This window comes from Mobula birostris, chromosome 2 (genome assembly GCF_030028105.1).
Source record: "Mobula birostris isolate sMobBir1 chromosome 2, sMobBir1.hap1, whole genome shotgun sequence".
NCBI lineage: Eukaryota > Metazoa > Chordata > Chondrichthyes > Myliobatiformes > Myliobatidae > Mobula > Mobula birostris.
In genome coordinates, this window is record NC_092371.1 from 32,119,371 (window position 1) to 32,145,546 (window position 26,176).

A 26,176-nucleotide genomic window follows, 5' to 3' on the forward strand; every position below is an offset into this window, starting at 1 on the left:
AGGAAAAAAAAATCAGCCGTGATCGAATGGTAGAGAAGACTTGATGGGCCAAATGGCCTAAGTCTGCTCTCATGGTCTTATAGACTAACATCGACTTGTACTGCCTGAAGTAAACTGCTCTCCAATATTAAAGGGTTCACAAAATCATGGAAAAATGTGGACCATTTCCCCAATCCTAATACACCCCACCCCCCATCAGCAAAAGCCAACATGGACGATAACATTCATTGTCATCTTCAAAGCAGAGTCCCAGTTTTCAATCAATTGAGATATCAGAAGATCAGTTCCTCAAACCTGGCACAAGACTCAAGATCTACCAAACATCACTACCCTCTTATACTTACTGAGAGCTGGATAACCTACAGCAGTCCCCTCAAGGTACAATAACAAGACAACCAACAATCCTCCAAATTCACTGATGGAATAGACAAACCTACATCAGAGTCACACACAAAATTCTAGAGGAACTCAACAAGTCAGGCTGCATCTATGGAAAGGAATAAAGAGTCGACGTTTTGGACCAAGACCCTTCATCAGGATCACTATACACTCGTACACCAAAATCCCCATCACAGAGGCCCCATTACACACGTCATCTTCTTTGCCAGGCCACGTTGTTTGCATATCCAGTGCTAAATTTCCAAACCAAACAGTGTATCCTTAGCTCTGTGATAGGAAGAGGTTAATAGATGAACTGACTCAATGGAATATTTGAACAGCCCCCTTAAAGAAACATAATATTCACACTGACTCCTAGGAATGCTTGGCCCATGGCCACTCAAAGTGGAAAACTGGATTTCAGGTTGGAACTGCGAATCTCAAGGCCATGAATCATGAGCGAATGGAGCCCCTGCACCAGCAACATAAAGAGTGTTCCCCTTCACTAACTACCCACCCACTCACCCAAGCTGCCAAGCACCATCAGCCCTGTCTGTGGAAGAGTTTGCAGTTATAAACACCCTCAAAACTGGAGTGAAGCAAGTCCCCTCCTCAATGCCAAAACTCAAACAACAAGACATGGTAAGCCTGACGTAAGAGTATTGAGCGCTGATCTGGTCACCAACCTACAGGAAGGACATCAATAGTCTTGAAAGGGTGCAGAGAAAACTTACAAGGATGTTGCCAGGACTTGAGGACTTGAGTTGTAGGGAAAGGTTGAATAGGTTAGGACTTTATCCCCTGGTGCACAGGAGAATGAAGGGAGATCTTATGGAGCTATATAAAATTATGGGGGTCCAGATAAGGTGAATACATGCAGGCTTTTCCCTCTCACGTTGAGCAAGACTAGAATTAGAGGTCATGGGTTGAGGGTGAAAGGCGAAATATCTGAGAGGAAAGTCCTTCACCGGCAGGGTGTGTGATCGTGGAATGAGCTGCCAGCGGAAGTAGTGGATGCAGGTTCATTTGTAACATTGAACATTATAGGTACATGGATCAGGGTGGTTTGGAAGAATATGGTATAGATGCAAGTAGATGAGATTAGGCAATAGATTCCTTTAGCATGCACTAGATGGGACAAATGGCCTAATTTGTGCTGCAGTGGTAGTACTCTCTGCCTGCCTGAGCCAATTATGATTCTAAATGATGTTCCACACTGCCACCTTCTGTAGGCTTCATGTATTACTTTGCATACTGTGATCTGGTCAGGTCTGGTCTGGTACTTTTATTCATAAGGGAAGTAGGCTCAAATCAGACGTCAGTTCAATAACGTGTTTATATCTCCAGTAAATCCACTTAAATGTATTTAGTTCTTTAGTGAGCAATGTTACCACTGCAGATCCAACTTAGTTTTCACAGATATACGCCCACTACAGTTTCAAGATAGAGGAATCAGCCAATTCACTTTCTCCTCCTCTTCTTTCTCCATATTGTGGACATAATATTTTAGGCACAACCCAGTCACAGCCATCAAGGGAAGAGCAACATACCTAGCATTGCAGGTATTCACCCTCAGCGACACTTAGGCTACGTCCACACTGGACCAGATAATTTTTAAAATGCCGGTTTCGCGTAAAAATGATAGGCGTCCACACCAGTCATTTTTGAAAATACCTCCGTCCACATTAAAATGGGTATTTGAGCGAATCTCCTCCTACTGGGCATGCGCAGGACATGTCTACAGAAAACAAGCGAAGAGGAAACGGTATACTTGGTGCGCGTTTGTCCAGTTACAGACTAGGAAAACTTAAAAGGAAATTACCAAACAATGGACAGCTCTTGGCTCTCGCGCAGGAGGACTTAAAACTAAAGAAACAAATACTGGAGCGTATGGAGGCAACCGACAGGGAGTTCACGGACAGTATGACCCGGCTGATGCTGAACATTGAAAAACTGACTAACTCTGTTGCAGAGGGATTTGTAATGATGAGGAATATGATGACACCCCCCCCCAAGTATTTTTCACCGCCACAATACCAGCTTCGCAGCCACTATGATCGCTACACATACGGACACACAGACCTCAGGGTGGCCCCACCAATATCTTCCCCACTTCCACAGAGGGGTCACCCTGGAAACATTTCCTACAGCCATAGTCTCTTCACCGATGATAGGGACAACAGCTACAACTAAATGCAATAAGGCTTGCTACTGGGCAAGAGTGAAATTTGCTGTTACCTCATTTGTTTGCCTTTACTTTTGCCATGTCTTTCTGTATTATTTTGCTGTATTTAACATGTGCAATAAAATAAGTTACTGGGCAAAAGTGATTTTGTTTTTACCTGAGTAAAAGTGAAACTTACAATTTTCCCTTTTTTGGCCTTAACATTTTCATGTCTATGCCAAACATAAGCTACTACATAAAAATGACATTTTGGAAGTAGTGACAATTGCATCTGTTGAATGTTTGCACAAGCAATACATTAATAAAGCACCTTGTTAAGTGTATAAAACATGTCTGCATCAGTGTTATCTTGTATTTCCATACAATATTACATTAGGCTGTTACACATCTATTGTCAGATATTGTTGTTGTGATGTTGGAGGTTGCGTTCAAGAAAACAATGAAATGCCGCGCTGTCGCCACTGTCTGTTCCGGCATGTCATGACAGCGTTTTTAAAAAGCTCCAGTTACCCCATACACACTACACCGCCCAACTGGCGTTTTCAGATTTAAACACTCTGAAGAGCCTTTTAGAAAAGTTTTGTTTTCGGGGGAGGAAAATGCTGTTTCAGTGTGGACGGAGGGTCAAAACGAAGAGAGAAAGCTTTGGTTACGGATTTATCTGGTCTAGTGTGGAGGTAGCCTACGATTCCACAAGAATCTATATTAACTGATAATTACCTTTATTGATTCAGTTTAAAACAAACATGCAAGTCATTCAAAACTAAATATCAGTGCACACGCTGACTAGTTTCCTAACTCTCCTTGAACAATCAAAGAATCGAAAGTGGTGATTCCCAGGAAAAGAAGTTTACACTGGCCAGGCATTCCAGTGTAATCTCCACATTCCTGATTTGGGGTCATCTGCCTCTGCAGTGGTTGGTCTCCAGAGTTTTCACTGCTTCTTCTCCCAATACCTTCTATTCTTATTCTATTTCTTTTCAGAGTGAACTGTTTTCTTTCAGTTTTGTTGTCTCCAGCTCATCTGACTGACCTGTGTCAGCCTCTCATTGGATCTATCCAGAAGCCACAAGCAGCACTACTTCATTGATCTTCCACCAGACATGTGCCTCACACCATATTATTTTTTTCTGAATAAGGCCAGTTCAAACCAGTTTAGTCTAGTCAACAAATACTGGATTCAGGTTATTTCATGTTACAGGTCGTTCTTTCTACAAACCTGCCATTTCTACTTAAACAAATAAACAGCTTCTAATTTGGAAATGGTCTCGGGTTTAATAAATCAACAGTGGGGACCTCCTCGTTGGGTCCACTTACAATCGTTCTGACTAAGCCATCCTTCTGCAGGAATCAGTTCACAAATTGGTGGCCACAAAAACAGTCTCACAAATTGGCAGACTTCATTACTTTGACCACATGGCAAGAACAAAAATATTAGGTTTATCTGTTTCCACTGTCCTTGGCCCGTGACAGCTTGCAGATTTGAAAATATGAATTATTTTTGGCCAATACTAGCTAAAGTGCTGTCCTTGAAAGGCGATCTCGTTGAAATCTATGGAATATTGAAAAGCCTAGAAAGTGCAGATATGCAGAATACGTTTCCAATCATGGGCGAATCTATGACCAGAGATCACAGCCTCAGAATGCACGGATGTCCCTTTGGAACAGAGATGAAGAGGAACTTCCTTAGCCAAAGGATGGCGAGTCTATGGAATTCATTGCCACAGACAGCTGTAAAGGCCAAGTCATACAGTATATTTAAAAGTGGATAGGTTCTTAATTAGTAAGGGTGTCAAATGTTATGAGGAGAAGGCAGGAATATAGGGTTGAGAGGAAAAGTAAATCAAGTGTGATTGAATTTCAGAGCAGACTCAATGGGCCGATTGGTCTTAAATCTGTTCCTATGTCTTATGGAAATTACAAGTAGTTTATTTTTATAACGATGTTGTATTTGGTGCAATTGCATGTCCTGCTGATATCCATGAGATGAAATCTGGATTTAACTTTTAAGAAGTTTATCAGTATGCAGAGAGATTGTTGTCCATACAAAGATTTACAGGTATTAGGAATTTGCTGTTGTGTGTATGTCATTAAACAGGTCATTGTATAAATGTATAAACAAGTACAAAGACAGCTAGAACTACAAGATAAAACATTGGAAACACAAGAATCTGATCCTAATCCAACATACCCAAAAAACTACAAAGCAGAATAACAGGGAAACTTCACTCAGTGTATTGGACAATACTAACAGGAAGGTAATGTCTCAGGTTTGGTACTGGCTTGGCATAGGTAAGATCTGGAAGAGCCAGGTGAAAAATGCACAGAATACCAAAACTGCAGAACACAGCTACCAATGGCACATTTCCAATTGTGGTTGTGACCCCAAAAGGACACTCCAGCAAGCCTGTATAGACCACTGTGTATACATTCCTATTCTTGATGTACAGCCATTGAAAATGGATCATGGTAATTTTTTTTGGAGTTAGTCTTTGTCACCGGGCACAGCCCAATAAAAATTTTGAATTCTGAATTTCTTCATCCTTATTCACGATAGTACAACTCTAATTAGTGTTTTTTTTCTATTCACAGGATGAAGATTAACAGTTTTGGATTGCCTGTTTCTGATATTGGATTGATCCCCAACACTGGTGTCAAGTTTTCAATTGGAAAAGCCCACATTAGCATTAGTGGAAACTGGCATGTGAAATTTGGACTGATGTATGTTTTTTGATCCTGTTCCTTATAGCTTTTTGAATAGGATTGTGCATAGAGAATAGATTCAAATGCAATATAGAGTATGTCCAATTGAAATGCAATATGTTTTTTAGTCAGTAAGTGTGTGGGAAATAGAGACACAAGAGATTCTGTAGTTGCTGGAAATCTTGAACACAACAGGTTAGGCAGCATCTATGGAGGAAAATGAACAGTCGATGTTTCAGGCCAAGACCCCTCATCGGGATTGGACAGGAAAGGTCCTGGTGAAGGGTGTCTGGCTAAGACATCGACTGTTCATTTCCCTCCGTACACGCTGGCTGACCTGCTGAGATCCTCCAATATTTTGTGCGTATGGAAAATGCTAGCCTTTTGTGTTCGTCTAACGCCATAGTACAACACCAGGACATTGCATTTGCTTCTGTGCATTTATTGTAAAGAACTAACTACAATTATATTAGCAACTATTACATTTCAATGTTGTCAGCATGGTTTCCTTAAGGGAAAATGTTGCCTGACAAATCTGATGGAATTCTTTGAAGAAATAACAGGCAGGATAGACAAAGGACAGTAGTTGATATTGTGCAATTGGATTCTCAGAAGGCTTTTGATAAGGTGCCACAGAAGAGGTTGCTTAAAATTACAGGAAAGATACCTGCATGGAAAGAGCATTGGCTGATTGGCAGGAGGCAAAGAATGGGAACAAAGGGAGCCTTTTCTGGTTGGCTGCCGGTGACAAGTGGTGTTCCACAGGAATCTGCGTTGGGACCAATTCTTTTTATGTTATATGTCAATGATTGGATGATGGAATTGATGGCTTTGTTGCAAAGTTTGTGGATGATATAAAGATAGATGGAGGGGCAGGTAGGGTCGAGGAAGCAGAACAGCTAGAGAGAGGACTTAAATGGATTATGAGAATAGGCTAAGAAGTGGCAGATGGAATACAGTGTCAGGAAGGGTATGGTCATACACTTTGGTAGAAGAACTAAAAGCATGGACTATTTTCTAAATTGTAAGAAAGTTCAAAAATCTGAAGTGCCAACGAGCTTGGGAGTCCCCGTGCAGGATTCACTAAAGGTTAATTTGCAGGATGAGTCAGTGGTGAAGAAGGCAAATGCAATCCTTGCATTCATTTCGAGAGGACTAGAATATAAAAGCAAGGATATAATATTGAGATTTTATAAAGCACTTGTGAAGCCTCACTTGGAGTAGCGTGAGCCCCTTATCTAAGAAAGGATGTGCTGACATTAGAAAGGGTTCAAAGGAGGTTTACGAAAATGACTCTGGGATTGAAAAGCTTGAAATAATCATTTGATGGCTCTGGATCTGTATTCAATGGAATTCAGAAGAATGAGGGGTGATCTCATTGAAAACTATCAAATGTTGAAAGGTCTCAATAGAATGGATGTGGAGAGCATGTTTCCTGTGGTGGGGGAGTCTAAGACCAATGAGCACAGCTTCAGAATAGAGGGACGTCCATTTAGAATTGAAATTTCTTTAGCCAGAGAGTGGTGAATCTGTGGAATTCTTGGCAGTGGAGGCCAAGTCATTGGGTATATTTAAAGCAGAGGTTGGTAGATCCTTGATTAGTCAAGGCATGAAGGGATATTGGGATTGGGACTGAGGGAAATGAATCGGCCATGACAAAATTATGTACCTGACTCAATGGAACAAATGGTATAATTCTGCTCCTATATCTTATGATCTTTTAGTTTTATTACTCCCTGAAGCATAGGAGAATGAGGGGTGATTTGACAGAGATACAGTATACAAAATTATGAGGGATATAGATAGGGTAAATGCAGACAAACATTTTCCATTGAGGTTGGATGAAACTAGATCTAGAGGTCTTTTGTTAATGGTGAAATGTGAAATGTTTGAGGGGAACATGAGGGGGAACTTCTTTACTTAGAGGGTAGTGAGAGTGTGGAACGAGCTGCCACAAGAAGTGGTGGATACAGGTTCAATTTCAACATTTAAGAGAAGTTTGGATAAGTACATGAATGAGAGAGGTATGGAGGGCTATGATCCAGGTTCAGCTGGATGGGACTAGGTCAAATAATAGCTTAAAATGGACTACATTGGCCGAAATCCCTGTTTCTGTGCTGTAATGCTCGATGACTCTCAGTGACGACATTCCCAAGGGTACTTGATGACAGTAAAACATTGAGCCAAGTCATTAGATGGTGAGGTCATGGAAGGTGCCATATGAGTGCATGCTATTTATTTTCTTTCACTGGGGTTCCACTGTCCTTTATCATTGTACATTAAACCCAACACTTTTAGAATTATTCGCTGAACACTGCAACTGCAAGTGGTCTTATTTTTGCTTTATGATCATCAAGGAATGGATAGATAGATACTTTATTGATCCCAAAGGAAATTACAGTGTCACAGTAGCATTATATGTGCATAGATATACAAATATTAGAAGAGAAGTAAGAAAAAATAAAAATAAGTTATCTTTAAAATAAGATGTACAAGATTTACAGGTTAAAGATTACAAGATCACTTCCCCGGATATAGGTTGTCTCATACGGCTTGATATTCGAGGGTAAGAATGACCTCATATAGCGCTCTTGGAGCAGCACTGTTGTCTTAGTCTATTACTAAAAGTACTCCTCTGTTCAGCTAATGCGGCAAGCAGGGGTAGAGAAACATTGCCCAGAATTCCCAGGATTTTCTGGAGGGTTCTTTGTTCTATCACATCCTCCAGTATGTCCAGTTTATAACAGAGCCAGCCCTTCTAATCAGTTTATTGAGCCTGTTGGCATCACCTAAGTTGATGCCATTGCCCCAGCACACCACTGCTTAGAAGATTGTACTGGCGACAACAAACTAGTAGAACATGCGAAGGAATGGTCTGTTTGCATGCTGTACAATTCTATTAAACACCAGAAAGAATGATAAGTGTCTGAAATAATCAATCAATTGTGGCAATTAAGGAAGAGCAGCATTATGATGGTTAAAATGTAATGGGAAGTGATAAGTGATATCAGTGTATTAGACCGATGAATTCTGAGTTGAAAAGGACACTCTGCCTTTTCTGCGCTTTCCTTTCATTTCCATTAAACTGCTTCATTCTCTCCTTTGGAAACACATTCAAGTTTCTACATGTGACTAGGATCATAGGTGAGTTGTCACCCTTGTCATGCTGCAGTAAACTTGTACTTCCAGCAAATTATAAAACCAAATTATAAAACCCTTAACTTTGCACAGGCAATTCTAACTAAGAAGGCACAGCCTAAGTTGGCCCCTTCTACAAAACCAATCCTTGTGTCTACTTTGTCTTTCTGTTTGCAGTTAAGAGTGATTGAACATCCAGGACAACATGTCTTTGGTAATATAATCAATGCACTTTGTTCTGAGGTTCTGTCAGAGTCTGTACTTTTTAATCAAATACGGGAAGCAATTGACGCAAGCGAGCTCTTATCCACTGGATTTATCGTCCATGTTTATATTCACATATAATTAACGATTGCATTAAATGGGTGGCGGGGTGGAGATATGTCTCTGTGCTTGGGCAAGGTGTAGCACCCATTTAGCCCCTCGATTAGGATCACATGAAGCCATGGAAACAGGTGGTGGATGGACATACAAGTGGCTGGTGCATGTCACAATTCTTGGTTGTGCAACCATAGACACCAGGCAGACAATCTCTGAAGAGTATTGATAATGGCTGGGATCACCGGTCTTAAAAAGACACTGCCCAGAAGAAAACAATGGCAAATCAATTCTGTCAAAAAATTTGTCAAGAACAATCATGGTCATGGAAAGACCATGATCACACACGTCATGCGACACAGCACGTAACAAATGAACAATTGCATGAAAACAACTGCAAATTAAATCACACAGAATGCTGGAGGAACTCAGCAGGCCAGGCAACATCTGAGGAGAGGAAATGAACAGTCAACATTTCAGGCTGAGATCCTAGAGCAGGTTTTGCCTAACTAATTCTTAGTTAGAATTGCTTGTGCAAAGTTAAGGGTTTTATAACTTAGGATCCTAGATTTCCAGCGTCTGCAGAATGTCTTGTGTTTATGCTAATAAAATCATTTTATTTATTGTGGTTACACTGCCTGCTAATCTCATTTCTGTTCTGAGTTTATTTTGTTTTAACAATCTAGTTAAATACACTCAGTAGCTTACAGAAGCTGCCAGATGATCGGCTGATTAGGTATTTGCATGAACAAGCGGGTATACAGGTATACCTAATAAAGTGGTCACTGTGTGTATGTTGGTAAGTCATCTGTATTTGAATGCACTATAATGCAAAGGGAGCTTGAACAACTTTTTCTCTTCCATTATCCTGCCTTTTATCTGTTTCAGAATCCAGTATCTAATATGTGGCAAACCCTAGGATTAGTTCTATGAGAAGAACTGGATTTTGTTGTTGACTATTATGTTTTATATCTATTAGCAAAAACTTCAGATACCTAGGAGTGTAGATGCAATGAGGAGCAAATGGCGCAAGGAAGAGTTCAGAAGGAGTGTAAAAGCTAGCAGCATTTAGCAACACACACACACACACACAAATGCTGGAGGAACTCAGCAGGCCAGGCATCTTTTATGGAAAACAGTATAGTTGATATTTCAGGCCGAGACCCTTCAGCAGGACATTTAGCAAGTTTGGTAATTATTTTAGTATGAAGAAAACCATGAAAGGTAATAAAATCATCATTATTTGTGGCAGAATTATTAACAATTGAGAAGTTCTTCATACTGTGGTTGTTTGGAAGAGTGCATTGCACTAATGATTTAAACTGAACTGTGGCAGATGTACCAATAATTATTTTAATGATAAAAATAATTATATGACAATAATAATGATAATGACAATAATAATTATTTAATGGGTATTGCTTTCTGTTAGACACGATGGAGGAACTTTTGATCTGAATATCAACGACCTTTCGGCCATATTTTCTGTGGGTGTTTCATTAAGCAGTTCTCGCCCAATGATAACTGACCAGGGCTGTGATGCAAGATTAGAAAACTTTGGCCTTAATCTCCATGGAGGGGGCAGGTATGTCTTTTATGTAACAAAGAAAGCATCTGCAATCTAAAATAATCTATTTCGTGAAACGCTAATTATAAAGTTCTTAGAATCACCCAGAGTATATGTATTGTGAATGACATGCAACAGTGCATTATTTGTAAACTGATTATGTGCCTTTCAGTGTCTTCAATCGGTGGAAGTTAATATTTATATTTGACAGGAGCAGAGATCTAGTACCTTCAGATTGATGGTCTATTGTGAAATACATAAATTGCTTCCAATCATCCATGCCATTATTACTTATAGACTGAGCCATTCTGATGAACTCCTAACTGATCTCCCTACTCCCCTTCCATAAATACCAGTCCAATCTCCTCCCTTTATCAGTTCTTCAAACTTAGAGTTGTATCCGAAGAAGCTTGTGGGAGGTGAAGTGTAACAATGAAACGAGAAGCTGCGATGATGATGTCAATTTGCTTGGCACCAGTCTGTACTGAAGCTCTATTTGTTGTGGATCCCCTAGTTATGATCATGGGTGCACACCATCGTTAGGGAATTTCTGCTAGCAGCCAAATTTGAGAAGGATATCCTGCACTTTCTTTCAAACTGGCTGTGTTCATGGACATATATAGGAGCTTATTGGACCTGCCTGAAGGCTTTTCAAGAACGTGGGGAGAGGTGATAACTTTAGAAACTCATCCACCAATGAGAAGCTTAGCGGATACAATGGCTTTTGAAGGAATGTGGCAAAGGTTGGATCAGGTAACGATCAGGATTTTGATCAGAGGCAAGGGTTTATGTCTAGTTGCTCAAAAAGTCATAGCTAAATGTTTAAAGATTGACACATAAAATGTTCACTATTTATGTATGGCAGGTCTCGTGTAATCAATAGCGAGTATAGTAATTACTGCATGATATACCAATGTTGAAGTCATTATAGAACCCTGTTTATGGATACCTTCCTTGCTTTTGCTTGAGCAAACAAATGAACAAAAGAACTTTTTATTTGAACTGATTACTAAAGGGTATGCAGAGGGCATCTAGATACCCATGACCCCTCAGGGTATTGGAGATCATTGTCCATCATGCCTGTAGATGAATATAATTCATACTATGATTCCACTACATAGTTCTAAAATAGTTCTGCTTGTGCTTTTAAACCATCAGCCATGCTTTCTGATCTGCAGTGGTTCCTGATTAAGTCATGGTTCCATTTAAAAATTCTCACCCTTGTTCACACATCCCTGAAAGTTCTCACTTCTCAGTAAATCTGTAATATTCTCCAAGTTTATGCTCTCCTCTAGTTCTAGCTCTTCAATAATCCTTGAATCTTGTTGTTATGCTTTTGGTGGCAAAGCAGTAAGTTCTAGAATCAATATATACTTAGGCTGAAGTCAGGGAACATACCCGGGAACACATTTATATCCACTGAATGATTGGATGTTTAGCTTTGCTTTGGAAGTAATGATTGATCTTACTGCAATCTAAGTAAACATTTTAGCTCGCTACCAGTTCCAACCTAACATCATAAATCTATGACATTATAACCTGGGCCGCATTACTCCCATTAATACCAGCATCTTTCCTTTTAAAGTTGGTTTTACAAGATGTTCCTTGGCAAAGTGAAAGATCTAATTCGACGTATTGTTCCCCAGAAGGTAAGTTCAGAGATCCATAATTTTCTCAGACATTTGCAATGTTTCATTGCTTAAGCCCATCACCCCTACTGGGGCATAGTCCACCGACAGCAGCTCACCAAGAGCCCCTAGTCCTGGGCCAAATGTTGATTGGCCCTGTGACTTCTGCTTTCACCACATGACTTCATATATATTCTAGGTGAAGGTACTTCCTCTCCCAGGGATAAGGTCTTTGGAGCTTTTGTTGGCATTTCTGTAGCTCTGGGTTTTTACAGGATGATATTGCTTGTTCTCCTCCTTTCACAACCATGCTTGAGACCACCCATGGCAGAGTTGCAATGTTTCCTAAACCTTTGGAGCTGTCTGTGACGCAGTGAAACATGCGGTATAAATGCAAGTCTTTCCTTTTGGGATATATTTGTGCCTATTCTGGATTCTTGATGAAAACATACGTAGAAGCAAAGAAAACTTACAGCACAGTACAGGCCCTTCGGCCCACAAAATTGTGCCAAACATGTCCCTACCTTAGAAATTACTAGGCTTACCTATAGCCCTCTACTTTTCTCAGCTCCATGTACATATCCAAAAGTCTCTTAAAAGACCCTATCGTATCTGCCTCCACCACTGTTACCACCAGCCCATTCCACGCTCTGAGTAAAAAACTTACCCCTGACGTCTCCTCTGTTCCTATTCCCCAGCATCGTAAACCTGTGTCCTCTTGTGGCAACTATTTCAGCCCTGGGAAAAAGCCTCTGACTATCCACACGTTCAATGCCTCTCATCATCTTAAACACCTCTGTCAGGTCACCTCTCCTCCTCCGTCGCTCCAAGGAGAAAAGGCCGAGTTCACTCAACCTATTCTCATAATGCATGCTCCCCAATCCAGGCAACATTCTTGTAAATCTCCTCTGCACCCTTTCTATACAACCGGTATAGGTGATTAAGATGATGAGAGGCATTGATCGTGTGGGTAGCCAGAGGCTTTTTCCCAGGGCTGAAATGGCTAACACAAGGGGGTATAGTTTAAAGGTGCTTGGAAATAGGTAGAGAGGGGATGTCAGGAGTAAGTCTTTCACAAAAAGAGTGGTGGGTGCGTGAAATGGGCTGCCAGCGGCGGTCGTGGAAGCGGATACAATAGGGTCTTTTAAGAGTGTCTTAGGTAGGTACATGGAGCTTAGAAAAATAGAGGGCTATGTGCTAGGGAAATTCTAGGCGGTCTCTAGAGTAGGTTACATGGTCGGCACAACATTGTGGGCCGAAGGGCCTGTAATATGCTGTAAATTTCTCTGTTCTATGTTCTATGTTCAGTACAGTAACTTGTACGTGGCTTGACTTCAATATTTATTTAATATTCCTTCAGAAGTGACTGCTGTGTTTTATTTTTGAATAAATCAATAGAGAAGGTAAACTTTTGTTATTTACGTAGTAAATGTTGAGATGCAACTAACAACCTGTTGGAGGAACTCAGTGGGTTGAGCAGCATTTGTGAGAGAAAGGAAATGATCAATGTTTCATGTCAAAACCTCCCAGTCCTGAAGCAGGGTTTTGATCTGAAATATCAACAGATTCTTTGCTCCATCTTAAATATATCTAACAATCCGGCCTCCACCATGCAAAGTGGCAAGGAAGTCCAGAGATCGTTGTCTTCTGACAACAGTTTCTGTGCGCTTCAATTTTAAATCATCATCCCCTTATTTAGTAGCTATGTCCACTTGGACATTCATACACTAATCAAAGAATATTTGAATATGCAAAAATTTTAAATGACTTGGCAGAGTAGATGTTAAAAGGATATTTCTTTGGTTCAAAAGAATAGATCTAAAGGAGACAGTGAAATCGAGTGAAATTTTCTTACTCAAAAGATGATGAACCTTAGGAATTATCTACCCCAGGGCCCTGTGAACGCTTAGTCATTAAGTATACCCAAGATAGAAAGGCTTGATATTAAGCAACACACATAAAAGTTGCTGGTGAACGTAGCAGGACTCAGTTAGTCCTGACGAAGGGTCTCGGCCTGAAATATCGACTGTACCTCTTCCTATAGATGCTGCCTGGCCTGCTGCGTTCACCAGTAATTTTTTATGTGTGTTGCTTGAAATTCCAGCATCTGCAGATTTCCTCGTGAAGGCTAGATATTAGTTGTTGTTATGAAGTCTTGTTTGAAGGTGAAGCTGGTGAAAAATCAGCAGAATCACATAATTGGCCCTCCATTTTATAATCTTAAATCACACCGTCGACTGAAAATTTAAATCAGGTTATCTGAAGATATTCAGAAATTAGTCAGTGCCATGAAGATTGAGGAGAGTTAGGCTGTTTCCCTTGTTTAGTTTTTGATACACTCTTCTACTAAACACTTTAATTATTTAATATATTTATTAAACAGCTGTGCTCTGAATTTAGAGATGCAGTTGGAACAGCGGAAACCTTCATCCAGACAAAGAAAGGTAGGTGCTCCTAATATCATCAGCATGAATTGGTCTGTATGCATGCTTCCAACGTTGTCAAAGAAGTGTCCCACCTTGTTGACTCCACAATCTCCTTGACCTCCTGCTGTCAGGCGGAAGCTACCGCAGCATAAGAATGAAAACTGTCCGGCTGGGTAACAACTTCTTCCCCAAGGCTTTTAGACACTTAACACACTGCTACCAAACAGCACACATGTACATCGGGTCTGAATACCCTGCTGCACCACCACCGCCCCCCTCCCCAACTCACAGACAACTCTCGTCCTGCATCAGTCACTTTATATCTTTTATTTCTGCTGCTTCATATGTTTATACAACTGCTTGTTTTATTATAATAGTGCTAGTAACATTATACTGTCTTACATAAACATGCACCCCCACCCTTCATATTGACCTCTCAATCTTCAGGCGATGCATGTCACTGAGAGACTTATTATTTTGTAACGGTATATGCTGCATCGTAATTCTGTAACTGTATGTGCTGTTTTGCAGAGGAATGATGCTTCATTTAGCTGTAGACACCAGTGTAGTTGAATGACATGAACTTGAACTTGTGGCAGTTGTATGTAACGTGAATAGTACGGTTTCTATTGTTTTTTCTTATAGTTTTGTGGCAATTGGACAAGTACGTAGAACTTGATTATTCTTTGGTTGGAGAACCGGAGATCACAACTGATTTCATTGAGTTTCCCATTAAGGTACAGTTGTTGCTTTGATTTCAGTTATAAATCAATAGAGTCATAAAGTCATAAAACACTGCAGCACAGAAACAGGCCCTTTGACCCATCTAGTCCGTGCTGCAATATTAATCCTCACAGTCCCATTGACCTGAACCTGGATTATAGCCCTCCATACCCCTCACATCCATGTACCTCTCCAGATCTCTCTTATATGTTGAACTCGAGCCTGTCAACCAGCTGGCAACCTGTCCCACAACCTCACTAGCCTCTGAGTGAAGAGGATCCCCCTCATGTTCCCCCTTAAACATTTCACCTTCTAGTTTTATTTTCTCCAAAACTCAGTGGAAAAACCCTGTTTGCATTTACCCTATCTATGCCCTGCATAATTTTGTACAGCTCCATCAAATTTCCTCTCGTTCTTCTACATTCTAGGGAATAAAGTCTTAACCTATTAAACCTTTCCCTATAACTCAGGTCCTTGTCCTGGCAAAATCCTTGTAAATTTTCTCTTCACTCTTTCAATCTTATTGACATCTTTCCTGTATGTAGGTAACCAGAACTGCACAGAATACTCCAAATTAGGCCTCACCAACATCTTATACAACTTCAAAATAACATCCTATCTCCTGTACTCAGTAATTTATGAGGACCAATGTGCCAAAAGCTTTCTCTGTATAGCTGTGACACCATTTTCAAGTAATTCTGGATCTGTATTCCCAGACCTCTGTTCTACTGCAATCCTCATTGCCCTACCGCTCACTATCTAACTACTTTGATTTGTCCTCCCAAACACTTCACACTTGTCTACATTAAATTCCATCTGCCGTTTGTCAGCCCCATTTTTCCAGCAGGTCCAGATCCTGCTGAAAGCTTTAATAGTCCTTCCTGCTATCCACTACACCCCCAATCTTGATGTCACCCACAAACTTGCTGATCCAGTTTACCACAGTATCATCTGAATCGTTGATATAGATGGCAAACAACAAAGGACCCAACACTGATACCTGCAGCACACTACTAGTACAGGCCTCCCGTCAGAGAGGCACCATCTACTTTCACTCTCTAACTTCTCCTGTGAAGCTATTGTCTAATCCAATTTACTACCTCATCTTGGAGACCGAGCGACTGAACCTTCTTGACCAACCTTCCATGCGCGACCTTGTCAAAGGCCTTTCTAAAGTCTATGTAGACTACATCCACTACCTTGCCTTCATCAACTTTCCTGGTAATTACCTCAAAAAATTCTATAACATTGGTTAGACACAATGTACCACACACAAAGCCATGTTGACTATCCTTATCAGTCCCTGTCTATCCAAGTAGTTATATATCTGATCCCTTAGAATACCTTCCAATAACTTTCCCACTACTAATGTCAGGCTCACCGGCCTATAATTTCTTGGCTTATTCTTGGAGCCATTTTTAAACAATGGAGCAGCATTAGCGATACTCCAATCCTCTGGCACCTCACCTGTGACTAAGGACAATTTAAGTATATCTGTTAGGGCCCCTGCAGTTTCTGACTGGCCTCCCCCAGAGACTGAGGATGCATCTTCTCAGGTCCTAGGAATCCATCCACGTTAATTTTCCTCAAGACAACTACAACAACTCCTCTGTAATCTGTATAGAGTCCATGACCTCACTGCTGCTTTGCCTTACTTCTGTAGATTCTATGTCTACCTCCTGAGTAAATACAAATGTAAAAAAATCTTTTTAAGATCTTCCCGATTTCTTTCTGCTCCATGTATAGATGACCAGTCTGAACTTTCAGAGGACCAATTTTGTCCCTTGCTATCCTTTTGCTCTTAATATATCTGTAGAAGCCCTTCGGATTTTACTTCACCTTGCTTGCTAGAGCAACCTTATGCCTTCTTTTAGCCCCCCTGATTTCTTTTTTAAGTGTTCTCTTGTATTTCTTATACTCCTCAAATATATTTTCTGCTTAAACTTGCTAAGCACCTCCATCTTATTCTGAACCAGAGTCTCAATGTCTCTCAAAAACCAAGGTTTCCTAAACCTCTTATTTTTGCTTTTTATTCTGACAGAAACATTTAAGTTTGAGAGTAGGAAGCTTTCACACTTGATGGTACTCACTTACCAAGTACACCCGTGCCACAAAACAACCTGCCCAAACCGCACTTGCCGCACCCTTTCTGATACCATCAAAATTGGCTTTCTTCCAATTTAGAATCTCAACCCAAGGACCAGACCTATCTTTTTGCATATTTACTTTGAAACTAATGACATTGTGATCACTAGATGCAAAGTGTTTCCCTATACAAACTCCTGTCACCTGCCCTGCCTCATACCTTAATAGGAGATCTAATATTGCATCTTTCTAGTTGGGACCTCTTTTATACTGGTTAAGAAATCTTTCCTGAACACACTAGACAAATTCAATGCCATCCAGTCCTATTACAGCAGGGGAGACCCAGTCAATATGTGGAAAGTTAAAATCACCTTTTATCACAACCTTGTGCTCCTTGCAACAGTCTGCGATCTCTCTACAGATTTGTTCCTATAAATCCTGTTGACTGTTAGGTGGTCTGTAATATAATCCCATTAATGTGGTCATCCCTTGCATATTCCTCAGTTCCACCCATATAGCCTCAGTAGACAAGCTCCCCAGTCTGCCCTGACTGAGAACAGCTGTGACATTTTCCCCGACTTAATACCACCCCTTCCCCTTTAATCCCTCCTGGTCTATTATGTCTAAAGCAACAGAACCCTGGAACACTGAGCTGCCAGTCCTGCCTCTCCTGCAACCAAGTCTCACCAATGTCTACAATGTCATAATTCCACTTCTTGATCCATGTCCCAAACTCAATCGCCTTTCCTACAATATTCCCTGCATTGAAATATATACAACTTAAAACATTATTCTTATCACGCTCAACCTTTCAACTCCTGACTTCACATGTAAGCTTAACAAGATCTTTCCCCACGACCACTTCAGTATCTGTTCTGGCGCTCTGATTCCCATCCCACCTGCAACTTCATTTGAACTCCTCTTTCCTGCACCATCTCCTTAGACCCATGTTAAACTATGTGATCTTCCTGTTTTCAGCCTCATCAACACTTGGCACGGGTAGGAATCCTGAGATCATAATCCTGGAGGTCCTGTCCTTCCTACCCAAATCTCTGGTACTGATGTGGACCATGGCTTCTGGCTGATTGCCCTCCCACTTAAGAATGCTATGGACTTGATTTGAGATGTCCCTGAACCTGGGACCTGGGAGTGACTTACTCCCTTTCCCCCTCCTGACAGTCACCCAGTTACCTGTGTACCTTCCCCCCCTGTATCACCTGTCGATCAACCCCTAAGCCTCCTGAATGATCTGGAGTTCATCCAGCTGCAGCTTGATTTCCTTAACACAGTCTGAAAGAAGGTGCAATTGCATGCATTTCATGCAGACGTAATTCCCACATCCCACAAGAGTAGTGTTCCACTATACTGCCTGACATCCCCATTGCAGTAATTGTGCAATAAATTAAGAATTTTTTAAATCTACCTACAGCCTGCACCTCTCCTCTCTAAAGCCTCTATGAGCCAAAGCCTGAACTCCTCACTCTAACACTGGCCCACTCATTCAATGCAGCTCCACCGAAACCAAACTTCTTTTTATCGGCCCTTGCCGAGTGCCTAATCATGCACAATCCAGCGTCTCCTCGGGAAAAGTGGTGTGCAGAATTTCCCGACTGCCCCTGCTTGCTTCTTTTGATTTCTTTCCTGCTGTGTAATCCAACGTCTCCTCGGAAACTGGCACGCAGAACGAGAATACTGTGGTTACTGAAGTCTGCGCCTATAATTCACTCATTCCTATGTCTGGGTCTTGTGAATTCACTGAATCTTGATTGCAGCATGCTCCAAATTTTTATCTATTGAAATTTCATCCAAGAGAAAAAAAAAATTTTCATGATTGCAGAACTCCATTGTTATCTTAATTTGTCAGAATTTAATGTTGATGGTTGAAAAGAATACAATTTCATAGTGGATCACATTAATAGCACATGCTGGTGTATTGTTGCACTCATTCAGAGTGTGTGCCAGATCTGCATATTTTGAATATTTTATCAAATTCTTGGATAAAGATCATCATTGTGTCTGTGGCATTTTTTTGAAAGAGCTGTTCAAACAAACAGCTGAACAATCTGATCATAAACAAGAGAAAACCTGCAGATGCTGGAAATCCAAATACAAAATGCTGAAAGAACTTAGCAGACCAGGGAGCATTGACGTTTCAGGTTGAGACCCCTCAGCAGGACTGGAGAAAAAAAGACGAGGAGTAGATTTTAAAGGTGGGTGGGAGGGGAGGGAGAAACGCAAGGTGGTAAGTGAAACCGGGAGGGGAAGGGATGAAGTAAAGAGCTGGGAGGTTGATTGGTGAAGGAGAAGGGGAAATCTAATAGGAGAGGACAGAAGGTCATGGAAGAAAGAAGTTGATGGAAGGAGGAGCACCAGGGGGAGGTGAAGAGCAGGCAAGGAGATAAGGTGAGAGGGAAAAGGGGATGGGCAATGATGACAGTGGGGGGTAGGCATTACCAGAAATTTGAGAAATTGATGTTTATGCCATCAGGATGGAGGCTACCCAGGTGGAATTAAGGCATTGTTCCTCCACCATCAATGCAGCCCAACCACACCTTTTCCATTTCACGCACGTCTGCTCTCACCCCATCCTTCCGCCACCCTACCAGGGATGGGGTTCCTATTGTCCTCACCTACCACTCCACCTGTCTCCACGTCCAGCACGTAATTCTCTGTAACTTACGCCATCTCCAACGGGATCCCACTACCAAGCACATCTTTTCTTCCCCTCTGCCCCAACACTTCCTGCTTTCCACAGGGATTGCTCCCTACATGACTCCCTTGTCCATTCGTCCCTCCCCACTGACCTCCGTCCTGGCACTTATCCTTGTAAGTGGAAAAAATGCTACACCTGCCCCTACACTTCCTCCCTTGCTACCATTCAAGGCCCCAAGCAGTCCTTCCAGGTGAGGCAACAATTCTCCCCTTCCCCCACCAATACTCTGCAATCCCGTCTCCCTCAGATCCCATCGTCAGCTCCTGGGTACTCAGAGGCTCCATCTTCCTCTCACCCCAACCCTCCCCTCTCCACTGACACCCCCAGCCTCCCCCCTCCCCCCTCTGATCCCAGCTCTCATCTGTGCCGGGTCTTTACCATCCCCTCCAACCTTCAACTGTTGGAGGCAGAACGCTCTGCCCTCAGTAAGGGCCTCACCTTTGTCCCCCTTCGCCCACACCTCAGCACGTTCTGTGTTCGCCATGATGCGGAACTCTTCTTCTGCCGTCTCCGTCTCCGTCTCTGAGCCTACTTCTTCGGCAAGGACTCTTCCACCCCCACCGATGACCCCTTCTCCAGTCTTCAACCCTCCTCCTCCTCCTCATGGACACCCCACTCTGGTCTTCTACCTGCTCTGGATCTCTTTATCGCTAACTGCCGACGTGACATCAACCGTCTCGAATTCACCGCACCTTGTTCCCATTCCAACCTCACTCCTTCGGAACGCTCTGCTCTCCACTCCCTCCGCACTAATCGTAACCTTATTATTAAACCCGCCGATAAGGGGGGGTGCTGTTGTAGTCTGGCGTACTAACCTTTACCTTGCCGAGGGACAGCGACAACTCGCGGATACCTCCTCTTATTTACTCCTCGATCGTGACCTCACTAAGGAGCACCAGACCATTGTCTCCCACACCATCACCGACTTTATCCGCTCAGGGGATCTCCCATCCACTGCTACCAACCTTATAGTTCCCACACCCCACACTTTCTGTTTCTACCTCCTACCCAAGATCCACAAACCTGCCCGTCCTGGCCGACCTATTGTCTCAGCTTGCTCCTGCCCCACCGAACTCGTTTCTGCATACCTCGACACGGTTTTATCCCCCCTTGTTCAATCCCTTCCTACCTATGTTCGTGACACTTCTCACGCTCTTAAACTTTTCGATGATTTTAAGTTCCCTGGCCCCCACCTCTTTATTTTCACCATGGATGTCCAGTCCTTATATACTTCCATCCCCCATCAGGAAGGTCTCAAAGCTCTCCGCTTCTTTTTGGATTCCAGACCTAATCAATTCCCCTCTACCACCACTCTGCTCCGTCTAGCGGAATTAGTCTTTACTCTTAATAATTTCTCCTTTGTCTCCTCCCACTTCCTCCAAACTAAAGGTGTAGCTATGGCACCCGCATGGGTCCTAGCTATGCCTGCTTTCTTGTTGGCTTTGTGGAACAATCTATGTTACGTGCCTATTCTGGTATCTGTCCCCCACTTTTCATTTGCTACATCGACGACTGCATTGGCACTGCTTCCTGCACGCAGGCTGAGCTCGTTGACTTTATTAACTTTGCCTCCAACTTTCACCCTGCCCTCATTTACCTGGTCCATTTCCGACACCTCCCTCCCCTTTCTAGATCTTTTTGTCTCTATCTCTGGAGACAGCATATCCACTGATGTCTACTATAAGCCTGCTGACTCTCACAGCTATCTGGACTTTTCCTCTTCTTACCCTGTCTCTTGCAAAAATGCCATTCCCTTCTCACAATTCCTCCGTCTCCGCCGCATCTGCTCTCAGGATGAAGCTTTTCATTCCAGGACGAGGGAGATGTCCTCCTTTTTTAAAGAAAGGGGCTTCCTTTCCTCCACCATCAACTCTGCTCTCAAACGCATCTCCCCCATTTCACGCACATCTGCTCTCACTCCATCCTCCCGCCACCCCACTAGGAATGGGGTTCCCCTGGTCCTCACCTACCACCCCACCAGCCTCCGGATCCAACATATTATTCTCCGTAACTTCCGCCACCTCCAACGGGATCCCACCACTAAGCGCATCTTCCCCCCCCCCCCCCACTTTCCTCAGGGATCGCTCCCTACATGACATGACTCCCTTGTCCATTCATCCCCCCCATCCCTCCCCACTGATCTCCCTCCCGGCGCTTATCCTTGTAAGCGGACAAGTGCTACACATGCCCTTACCACCATTCAAGGCCCCAGACAGTCCTTCCAGGTGAGGAGACACTTCACCTGTGAGTCTGCTGGGATGATATACTGCGTCTGGTGCTCCCGATGTGGCCTTCTATATACTGGCGAGACCCGACACAGACTGGGAGACCGCTTTGCTGAACACCTACGCTCTGTCCGCCAGAGAAAGCAGGATCTCCCAGTGGCCATACGTTTTAATTCCACATCCCATTCCCATTCTGACATGTCTATCCACGGCCTCCTCTACTGTAAAGATAAAGCCACACTCAGGTTGGAGGAACAACACCTTATATTCCGTCTGGGTAGCCTCCAACCTGATGGCATGAACATTGACTTCTCTAACTTCCGCTAATGTCCCACCTCCCCCTCGTACCCCATCCGTTATTTATTTTTATACACACATTCTTTCTCTCACTCTCCTTTTTCTCCCTCTGTCCCTCTGACTATACCCCTTGCCCATCCTCTGGGTTCCCCCCCACCCCCGGTCTCTCTCCCCGGACTTCCTGTCCCATGATCCTCTCATATCCCCTTTGCCAATCACCTGTCCAGTGCTTGTCTCCATCCCTCCCCCTCCTGTCTTCTCCTATCATTTTTGATCTCCCCCTCCCCCTCCCACTTTCAAATCTCTTACTAACTCTTCCTTCAGTTAGTCCTGACAAAGGGTCTCGGCCTGAAACGTCAACTGTACCTCTTCCTAGAGATGCTGCCTGGCCTGCTGCGTTCACCAGCAACTTTAATGTGTGTTGCTCATCTGTGAGTCTGTTGGGGTCATATACTGTGTCCAGTGCTCCCGGTGTGGCCTCCTGTATATCGGTGAGACCCGACGTAGGTTGGGAGACTGCTTCGCCGAGAAGAAGCAGAACCTCTCAGTGACCACCCATTTTGATTCCACTTCCCGTTCCCTTTCTGAGCTGTCAATCCCTGGCCTCCTCTACTATCGCAATGAGGCCACACTTGGGTTAGAGGAACAACATCTTATATTCTGCCTGGGTAGCCTCCAATCTGATGGCATGAACAGCGATTTCTCAAACTGCTAGTAATACCCGCCCACACTCCTTCACCATTCCCCATCCCCCTTCCCCTCTCTCACCTCAACTCCTTATCTGCCCATCACCTCCCTCTGGTGCTCCTCCCCACTTTTCATTCTTCCATGGCCTTCTGTCCTCTCCTTTTAGATTCCCCCTTCTCCAACCCTGTATCTCGTTCAACAATCAACTTCCCTGCTCTTTACTTCACCCCTCCTGTCATACGGAGGTGGCTGGGGACGGACCCAAGTGCAAGACCCAGACACTGAAGGACTAGGGACAGGACTAGGATACAGGCTGAGGGCAAGGACATGGACACGAAAACCAGGAATCCTGAACAGGACTGGACAAGACAGCTAGGAGCCCGGGCTTGGACTCCGAGCCAGAGACTGGACAAGGACCCAGTACCTGGGTCTTGCCTCTGGCTCGGACCCCAGAACTAGGCAAGGACGAGGCTTGGCAGGCAAGCAGGACGAGGCTGGAGTCTTCAGGCTAGAGGCTAGAGACGAGGCTTGGCAGGAAACAAGAGGCTGGGGTCTTCAGGCTTGAGGCTAGGCAGGAGGCTGGGGTCTTCAGGCTTGAGGCTAGGCAGGAAGCTGGAGTCTTCAGGCTTGAGGCTAGGCAGGAAGCTGGAGTCTTCAGGCTTGAGGCTAGGCAGGAGGCTGGAGTCTTCAGGCTTGAGGCTAGGCAGGAGGCTGGAGTCTTCAGGCTTGAGGCTAGGCAGGCTTCTCCTGGGCAGGTCGCGGATCTCCACTCGACAGAGGCAAGGGACAGGAAAGGACAGAACCAACCATAGGTAATGGCAATACGGCCTGGCTTACCCAATGGAGGCAGGGGACAGGAAGGGACAGAACCAACCGCAGGTAACGGCAAGATGGCCTGGCTTACCCGACAGAGGCAAGGGACAGGAAGGGAGCTAGGTATGGGGTGGCTCCAGTACAAGACAGCAAGACAAGGCAAGGCTTCAGGCAATGCAAGGCAAGACAGAACTTCAGGCGAGGCGAGAGTTACTGGCAGGACAAGGAAGGGCTTCAGGCATTGCAAGGCAAAACGAGAGTTACAGGCGAGGCGAGAGTTACTGGCAGGACAAGGAAGGGCTTCAGGCATTGCAAGGCAAAACGAGAGTTACAGGCGAGGCGAGAGTTACTGGCAGGACAAGGAAGGGCTTCAGGCATTGCAAGGCAAAACGAGAGTTACAGGCGAGGCGAGAGTTACTGGCAGGACAAGGAAGGGCTTCAGGCATTGCAAGGCAAAACGAGAGTTACAGGCGAGGCGAGAGTTACTGGCAGGACAAGGAAGGGCTTCAGGCATTGCAAGGCAAAACGAGAGTTACAGGCGAGGCGAGAGTTACTGGCAGGACAAGGAAGGGCTTCAGGCATTGCAAGGCAAAACGAGAGTTACAGGCGAGGCGAGTTACTGGCAGGACAAGGAAGGGCTTCAGGCATTGCAAGGCAAAACGAGAGTTACAGGCGAGGCGAGAGTTACTGGCAGGACAAGGAAGGGCTTCAGGCATTGCAAGGCAAAACGAGAGTTACAGGCGAGGCGAGAGTTACTGGCAGGACAAGGAAGGGCTTCAGGCATTGCAAGGCAAAACGAGAGTTACAGGCGAGGCGAGGCGAGGCGAGGCGAGGCGAGGCGAGGCAAGGATTGGCTTGGCTTCAGGCGAGGAAACAGAAGGCAGAGGAAGGGATACAAGGAGTAAGAACAAGAACAATCCAGCAGCTACGCCCTGGTCTCTGAAGGTATTTATGCAGCCAGCCCCAACGAGCATCAGCTGGCTCAGTTAGAGCTCAATAAGAACAAACGGGGTAGAGAGGAAAACCTGGAGCAAGGGTCGATAGACCGGACTGTGAACTGGAATACGGACCTCACGGACCGGACCATGACACCTCCACCTCCCGGTTTCACCTATTACCTTGTGTTTCCCCCTCCCCTCTCCCCACCTTTGAAATCTACTCATCTTTTTTTCTCCAGTCCTGCTGAAGGTCTCAGCCTGAAATGTTGACAGTACTCTTTTCTATTGATGCTGCCTGGCCTGTGGAGTTCCTCCAGAACTTTGTGTGAACAATCTGATCCTGAATTTCTTGAACTACATGTCCAATATATTCTTAGGTTTTTTTTTAATCTACTAGGTTCCTATCACAACATCCCTCCTAATGAAATGAGCTTTCCTCAATTTATCTCTCAACTGCACAGACTAGAATCAGTCTTATTATCACTGACATATGTCATGAATTTTGTTGTTTCATGGCAGCATTATAGTGCAAGACAAAGAAATTACTGTAAGTTACACGAGGTAGATGGGTGCCGTAGATAGATGGTGCAACAGGGGAATAATGAAACCTACTGGAGAAGCTGTTCCTGAACCATTGAGGTACCTCCTCATTGATGGTAGTAATGAGTGGAGGGCATATCCCGGATGTTGAGGGTCCTTAATAATGGATGTTGCGCTCTTGATGTGTCACCTCTGGAAGATGTCCTGGATGATGGATAGGGTCGTACTCGTTGATGGAACTGGTCGAGCCTACAACCGTTTGTAGCCTCTTTCGATCCCACACTTTGGAGTATTCGTATACTGTAATGCTTTCATGCAACCAATCAGAATGCGCTCCATTTGAAACCTGTAGAAATTTGCTTAGAGTCTTTGGTGACATACCAAATCTCCTCAAATTCTTAACGAAGTGTAGCCTTTGGTGAGTGTCCTCCCAGCTTCCTCTCTCCCAAGTCCACAATCAATTCCTTCGTCTTGCTGATGATGTGCAAGGTTGTCGTTGTGACACCTCTCGACCAGCTGATCTATCACCGTTATTTCAGATCCCACCTCTGCTCATCAAGTTGCAAAGGGAAGTAGGTTCTCCTACATAGAACTAATCAAGATATCATAGACACTTAGAAATTCTGGTCTTCGTACATGCCATGTTATCCAAACCAGGGAGGTTCAGCACAGGCACACATGATGCATTTTAGTTGATGAGCTGATAAACTGGATATATCAAATGCTTTACAAAGTACTTTTTGGAAGTACTAAAGGCAGAAAACTCTGATTAACCTCCACTCTACCTGTCACCCTAATTACACCATTTACCT

The 26,176-nt window shown here is 43.7% G+C and overlaps 1 protein-coding gene across 2 annotated transcripts in view; it reads left to right on the plus strand.

Moving 5' to 3' along the window:
* The window catches only part of LOC140185857 (bactericidal permeability-increasing protein-like), a 76,275-nt gene that overhangs the window by 9,497 nt on the left and 40,602 nt on the right, over window positions 1-26,176 (plus strand). Inside the window, exons 4-8 of one of the 2 annotated variants that reach the window (XM_072239654.1) lie at window positions 5,156-5,284; window positions 10,155-10,307; window positions 11,875-11,938; window positions 14,301-14,361; window positions 14,989-15,080. In XM_072239654.1, coding sequence (XP_072095755.1) covers window positions 5,156-5,284; window positions 10,155-10,307; window positions 11,875-11,938; window positions 14,301-14,361; window positions 14,989-15,080 — 499 coding nt within the window. The remainder of the gene's footprint in view (window positions 1-5,155; window positions 5,285-10,154; window positions 10,308-11,874; window positions 11,939-14,300; window positions 14,362-14,988; window positions 15,081-26,176) is intronic. The other variant, XM_072239660.1, reaches the window with a different exon arrangement.